Source organism: Cucurbita moschata, unplaced genomic scaffold (genome assembly GCF_002738365.1).
Source record: "Cucurbita moschata cultivar Rifu unplaced genomic scaffold, Cmos_1.0 Cmo_Scf00001, whole genome shotgun sequence".
Classification (NCBI taxonomy): Eukaryota; Viridiplantae; Streptophyta; class Magnoliopsida; order Cucurbitales; family Cucurbitaceae; genus Cucurbita; species Cucurbita moschata.
In genome coordinates this window covers 9983915-9990958 of record NW_019268517.1, presented here as the reverse complement: position 1 = coordinate 9990958, position 7044 = coordinate 9983915, and the positions used below count along the sequence as shown (strand labels likewise).

The 7044-nt window shown below is 41.1% G+C and overlaps 2 protein-coding genes across 3 annotated transcripts; one reads left to right on the top strand and one right to left on the bottom strand.

Moving 5' to 3' along the window:
- The first annotated feature begins 368 nt into the window (after positions 1-368).
- On the top strand, positions 369-3182 carry LOC111444159 (protein NRT1/ PTR FAMILY 8.1-like). 2 transcript variants are annotated; one of them, XM_023082145.1, is made up of 5 exons: positions 369-553; positions 958-1100; positions 1175-1392; positions 1502-2055; positions 2143-3182. In XM_023082145.1, the coding sequence occupies exons 2-5, from the start codon at positions 995-997 to the stop codon at positions 2972-2974; spliced, it is 1710 nt and encodes a 569-aa protein (XP_022937913.1). In that variant the 5' UTR covers positions 369-553; positions 958-994; the 3' UTR covers positions 2975-3182. The 2 variants fall into 2 exon arrangements, with proteins under 2 accessions (XP_022937913.1, XP_022937922.1); XM_023082154.1 differs by having other exon boundaries at positions 943-1100.
- Positions 3183-3896: 714 nt separating this feature from the next.
- LOC111444142 (UPF0503 protein At3g09070, chloroplastic-like) lies at positions 3897-6100 on the bottom strand. Its single transcript, XM_023082123.1, has one exon. It carries the CDS (start codon positions 5948-5950, stop codon positions 4016-4018), a length of 1935 nt encoding a protein of 644 aa, XP_022937891.1. The 5' UTR covers positions 5951-6100; the 3' UTR covers positions 3897-4015.
- Between the last annotated feature and the right edge of the window lie 944 nt (positions 6101-7044).

Genomic DNA, 7044 nt, shown 5'->3' with positions numbered 1-7044 from the left:
AAATAAAAAAAAAAAAAAAAAAAAAAAAAAAAAGATTTTTGCAAGACATGTTTGTAGCAACCACTTTTAAGTAGTTTATTATGAAAACTTAATTTTTAATAACATTAATTATTTGTATAATGATATTTGCTATTTCAATTTTAAAATATATTCCGAACCCTTCACTTGTTTTTCAATCTTTTTAGCTTTTCTTAACTTACAATATACACATTTCAAAATTAAAATGGTTAATTAATTTATTTATTAAAATTTCAAATTCATATATTTTTTTTATATTAAATCAAATAATTTTAAAATAAAATTAAAAAAATAAGTTATTTAATTATTATTATTATTATGATAATCTTGCAACGGATTAACAAAAATTTATGAATTGAACGATCGGCCAACCAAAAGCTACATTTGGTTTTGCAGTTTCATTATGTGATTAAATGTTGAGTGTTTGGCTGTGACGAACAAGAAGCGGGCTGCTCTCTCTGTCATTGTTTTTTCTCGCGCCTTCATCTTCTTCAACTCATCGCTCTGATCCCTTTGTTTGCTCTTGTTCTTCAAGGTTTTTGATTCTACACTTTCATAAACTTCAACCCTTTTCATTATTTTCGATCATCTCAAGAGGGTTCGCTTTGGATCTTCCAGAAATCACTTGATTCTGTTTGCTTTGTGATTGATTTTATATATTGATTTTGAGTTCTTCAAGCATGTGATACGATTCAGTTGTTCTCTGTTTTATTTGTGTTCTTTGATTGCGACACTCAAACCTCGGAGTGATTAAAAATTTAGTGCGTTGAATTTTAAATTCATTCGTGGAAAAGGGCAAGTTCATCCGTACCCTTTTATTATTTTAACCAAATTCAAACAATCAGAGTTGAAAAGTTGAATGTGGTTTTGGATTGTTCTTGCCCTCGAGAGTATTAGGTTCTAATTTTACTGATTGGGGTTTAGTTTTATAATCAACAGGCTCAGTAGGTATTAGCATATCAAGAGGAAGTTTACAATGGCAGAAGATGATGTGTATACAAAAGATGGTACCATTGATATTCATAAGAATCCTGCTAATAAGAAGAAGACTGGAAAATGGAAGGCTTGTCGCTTTATTCTTGGTATGTTTACTCTGTTCTTAACGTTTGATTTTGATTGTTCTTTGCTGAAATTTGTAACGATGATGTTTGTGAAGGGAATGAATGCTGTGAAAGATTGGCATATTATGGGATGAGTACCAATCTAGTGAACTATCTTCAAATACGTCTTAACATGGACAATGTAGCTGCTTCAAATAGTGTTACTAGTTGGTCAGGAACCTGCTACCTTACACCATTGATTGGAGCTTTCTTGGCTGATGCTTACTTGGGAAGATATTGGACCATTGCTAGTTTCTCAATCTTCTATGTCTTTGTAAGTTTTTCTTGTCGATCGGGCGAAAAGAGAACGAGTTGTTCTTCAAATCACATAAGAACTTGAACGCATTGTAGTGATACCATGTTTATGATATATGGTTTTGCAGGGCATGACATTGTTGACGATGGCTGCTTCAGTCCCTGGATTGAAGCCATCTTGTGACGATACTGTTTGCCATCCAACTGGAGGTCAAACTGCTGTTACCTTCATAGCACTTTACTTGATCGCCCTCGGGACCGGGGGAATCAAGCCATGTGTGTCGTCGTTTGGGGCCGATCAATTCGACGAAAATGATGAAGACGAAAGGAAGAAGAAAAGCTCCTTCTTCAATTGGTTTTACTTTTCAATCAACGTTGGTGCAATGATTGCCTCCTCAGTTCTGGTATGGATACAAATGAATGTAGGGTGGGGGTGGGGCTTTGGAGTTCCTGCAGTAGCCATGGCCATTGCTGTAGTGTTTTTCTTCTCCGGTAGCTCGTTGTACCGTCTGCAAAAGCCAGCAGGAAGTCCTCTCACAAGAATCTTGCAAGTTATAGTTGCAGCTTGTCGGAAACAAGGAGTACAAGTTCCAGAGGATAAGTCTCTCCTTTACGAGACTGCCGATGATGTCGAGTCGAAAATCGAAGGAAGTCGCAAGCTCGAGCACACGAACGAGTTCAAGTAAGTATATTATTGGGATCAGAATCGAAGGAAGTCGAAAATCATGGAGAGATTCTTATATTATCCAAATTGGTTACATTTTTTCAGGTTCCTAGATAAGGCTTGTGTATTGAGGGAAAGTGATGGAATGAAGGGGCAAGGGAATGCATGGATACTTTGTACAGTGACACAAGTTGAGGAGCTGAAGAGCATTATCAGGTTGTTGCCTGTGTGGGCGTGTGGAATAGTATTTTCAGCAGTGTATAGCCAAATGAGCACCATGTTTGTTCTACAAGGTAATATAATGGACCAGCACATTGGGGCAAGTTTCAAAATTCCATCGGCCTCGCTTTCGATCTTCGATACCCTCAGCGTTCTCTTTTGGGCTCCCGTATACGACAGACTCATCGTCCCAATGGCGAAGAAGTTCACGAACAATGAGCGTGGCTTCACACAGCTACAACGGATGGGAATAGGACTTGTCATATCTGTTTTCTCCATGGTTGCAGCAGGTGTGTTGGAAGTTTTCAGGCTGGAGTATGTGAGGAAGAACAAGCTATACGATGCGGAGTACATTCCGATGTCGATATTCTGGCAAGTTCCACAGTATTTTTTGATCGGATGTGCAGAAGTGTTCACTTTTATAGGACAGTTAGAGTTTTTCTATGACCAAGCACCGGACGCAATGAGAAGCATGATGGCTGCCCTGTCGCTCACAACGGTTGGATTGGGAAACTACTTAAGCACATTGCTCGTTACAATCGTGACGACCGTGACAACGAGACACGGGAAGCTCGGGTGGATTCCAAATAACTTAAACAAGGGACATCTCGACTATTTCTTCTGGCTGTTGGCCATTCTCAGCGTCCTCAACTTCTTTGCCTATCTCTTTGTGGCCAAGTGCTATCGCTACAAGAAGGTAACAGGTCATTTGCGCTGAAAAAACCAACTTCAATGCTCAGTTCTTAGCTTTTTAATTACATTTACGTTGGATTTGGTTTGCTTTGAATCACTTGTTGGGATTGTTTCTTTTGTTCTTCATTAGTTGCTTTGTTGACTTTGAGGCCTAAATTGTTGATGGGGTTTTTGTTTTCAACGGTGTTAAATGTGTGGTTTGATTAATGAATATGTTTGGTTTAGGTGAAGAATCATTGCTAATCTTTAGAAAAATGGCTGAGTGGCTCATGTCTCATGTCTCAACCTTAAACAGGGCTGTCTGTTCAAATTGTTCCCACTTATTTAGCATTTTGAGGATGCCAGCCCCAAGGGTTTCCATGATTGTGTCCCAAAATGTCTCACTAAAATCCACCCTCTTTTTTGGACTAATCAGCTCCATGTTCACACTTTCTTTTTAGATTAATTAAGCGTCGATCCGTGTTTCGGCCGATTAGTCTAAGTATTTATTCGGCTTATTTCTTTCTTTTTTTTGTTTTAGGTCAATGTTGGAATTTGAATTTCCAACTTTTTCTCTTTGTAAAAATCATATCCTACTCGATCAAGAATTTTGCTACCTTCCAACTGTTATATAGTTACGAGCTGCCGTTCATCAGGATTTCAGTAGCCGGCTCCTCTGTGATCAAATCATGAACTTCCTTAAGGTTGAGACAAGCCTGCCACGTAAATTTACAATTCTGGGTAGAAAGCATTTGACTTCATTTATTTCAAGAAATTGATGTCACATCAGTGATGTTGATATTAGCAAACAAAAGAAACAAGAATCACTGTGTTTCATGATTTGTTTTTCTTTCTTTTGGGCATTGCCTGTCTCATCGGAAGTTGGTAGCTTAGAACAAACAATGAAATCACAGTAAGAATGAAAATTTTAAGCGAATTAAGAGCGTTCTTCGTTCTTCGTTCTTAAATAAATAATTCTCAAGAAACCCATTAAAGAAAACGCTTGACCAAAGAACAGATATCAACTTTAAACCAGAAAAACAAGTTTTTTGAATTGAATCCTCCCCCCACCCCAACCAATTCCAGTTTAATACAGTCGAAGAACACTTCTAGCAATGGAGTGTGCTTGATTGGGTTTCACCTTCCCGGCGGAAGAGCCTCTCCGGCTGTCCTTCATCGGCGTCATGTAGAATCGGAGAAGACCATTGTCGACATTTGTCAGAGAATGTCGAGCACTGTGGTTCCTCACCAACACTGGCTGCTGCTGCTGCTGCTCCTGTTCTTTCTTCTTCTTCCCATTCCCATTACAATCTGCATTGCTTTTCCTTGAACTGCTACTGAAAGATCCACCCACCATACTTGCACTCCTCCAACTCACACTACTGTTACTCCTAAACATTTTGGGGTTGAAACCTCCTTTCACATCCATACTCTGTTCGCCTCGCAACTCCGGCCACGACCCTGAAAACGACCTCTCCACACCATTGCGTCTGCTCACGTCTTCCTCATCATCTTTGTTTCCTCCACGCCGGTTAATCAATCCCCATATGCTCCAACCCTTCCCCCACCGGCGGGACTTTTTTGACTCCTCTTTCCGATTCCCTGTCGCAATCACTGACGCTGTGTCGTTAAATCCCATATCGAAGGTCCCGGAGCAGTCGTCTCGCACTGAATTGGCGTTCGAGTCTCTATCTGGGATGGATAGTTTTGGGCCATGGCTGATATCTGTAGTTGCAGGGGAAACTTTGGCGTTTGAAACGGATTTCATCTCATCAATCTCTGCTACCACCGCCGCGGCGGCCTTTCTGATGGAGTTGGACCGATCGAGGCTCTTCCGCCGACGGGAAGAGGAGTCTAAATAGTAATCCCGGGTCTGCGATGTCCCCCCGGGGATATTCTCTTCTTCATTGGTTGAACTCAGGGAGTCTTCGACGGGAATTTGAGTATCGGAACGGAAGACACTGATAGGAGCATCTTCAACGACGGAAAGCATGGTAGGCATTTTCGGGAACGTTCTGCTTATCAAATACCCGTCCCATGAAGCCCTAGGTTCGTCGAAAGAATAGCGGGGATCGTCGAAGGACATTCGCCCGGCGTCGAGAGAGAATCTCGGATCAATATCGCAGGATCGTCGGCCGAAGCCGTAATCGGCAATTTCCGACTGAGTTTCTCTGAAATGGCGTCCGATTGGCTTCTCCACCGGCAATGTCGTAGATCCAGCGCCGCTTCTCTGCTTCTTCCCCTTCTGCTTATCCCTCCATTTCTGCAGCTTCTTGCTGAAGACCGAAGCCGCCGACAAGAAGCTCCCGGCAATCTCCTTCAAATCCCTTCCGGAGGGCTTCTTCGTGTGCGAATCAAGATCTATATGATCCTTCATGGTTTTGAAATCCTCTTGAAGTTGCACCGATTCTCGCTCGAATTCAACCTGAAGTTGTTCTTCTTCGACGATTTCCTGAACTCCGTTCTCGATCACAACATCCACCACAACGGGCACTTCAGAAACCCTAATTTCCCCTTCGCTCTTCGGTTCCGGTTCAAGACAGGAAGAAGAACTCGGCTCGTCCTCCAAATTCTTACTCTCGGAAGCAACTTCAAAACCAGGAACAGGAAGAGGTCTAGAAGAAGAAGAAGCAGAGGCGTCCTGGGAGAAGAAAGAGCAGAGAGTGTTACGAAGACGAACGTCGCAAGATTTCCTGTGCGGCTCAGAAACGGCAGAAAAGGGTTCGTTCTTAGAAGCAGAGAAGGATTTAGTCCGACGAAGCTCAGGGAAGAAAGAAGAGGGACGAGTAGTAGGAGGACCAGGGCGGAAAAGGGACTTAAGAGCGGAGGCAGCAGTGGAAGGGGGTTTCCGGGAAGAGGAGGAAGAGGAAGAAGACGAGTCGATCAGAGAGAGACGCTCGCAGAGACATAATTGGCAGAAAGGGGCGAAATGCTCTTGAGGGTGTCGTGGACAGGGGACGGCGACAGCGGAGGAAGGAGGAGGAGGAGGTGGTGGTTGTGCGGCGGCGGTGGAGGGATTCATAACACGGAGAAGGAGAAGCTATGGAAGAATGGGAAATGGAGAGAATGCCATGATAGGATATTGGGAAGAAATTTAGAGAGAAGGAATAAGGAAAGTGAATTATTCATTATTATTCTTAAGCTTTTCCCTTTTTCTCTCTCTTCTTCTCTCTTCTGTTTCAACGGACACCGGCAGAGAGAGAAGAGAGAGAGATTTTACAGAAGCACTTGGGATGCCCCCACACATGTTGTGTTGCCTCCTCTTTTTTTAAATATAAATTTACCATCTCACTCGGATCCTAGACGAGGTGGACTTGGTGCCAACAAAGACATTGGGCTCAAACGAGAGCCGACACTATCGAGGACGCTATGCCCTGAAGAGAGGTGGACACCAAGCAGTGTATCATTGAGGATGTTAGCCCCTGAAGAAGAGTAGAGTATGCCAGCGAGGACGCTAGGCTCCAAAAGGGGTAGGCACTGAAGTGTGTGTTATCGAGGACGCTGGGTGTGGAAACCTTTCTCTAGCAGACGCGTTTTAAAGACTTGAGGGAAAGCACGTCCAAAGAGGATAATATCTGCTAGCGGTGGTCCTGGACTGTTTGAAAAGGTAAATAAATACATAGGTGTATGAAGCATGAAGGAGGTGGGAATGATTAGAAAATTAGTAAAATTGTGAGGACTAAAAAGCAAATTAAAAAATAAAATTGATTGTGAGTAATATAATTGTTGTAATATCTCTTTCTTTTTTTCACATTTCGCTTTCTTTCTTTATTTATTTATTATTATTATTATTATTATTATTATTTTCCTTTTCACTTTTTTACTTTTTACTGTTTGCGTGATGTGTTGTGTTGGGTTTCTTTTTGTTTTTTCAATCTCTTTTCTCTTTACCCAATCAAACAAAACATTTTTGGTATTAAAAAAATAAAAATAAATTTCTTTTTATACACGCTTCATTTCACATTCTCGATTCTTCTACCTACCTTATCCGCTAAAAAAATTATTTAACGTAGCTCCGTTGTGAATTTTGTTTAAATTAAAAGGGTGTAATTTATTTGTTTTTATAATTAAATATTGGGATAAAGTTTTTTTTTTTTTTTTTTTTTTTTTTTTTTT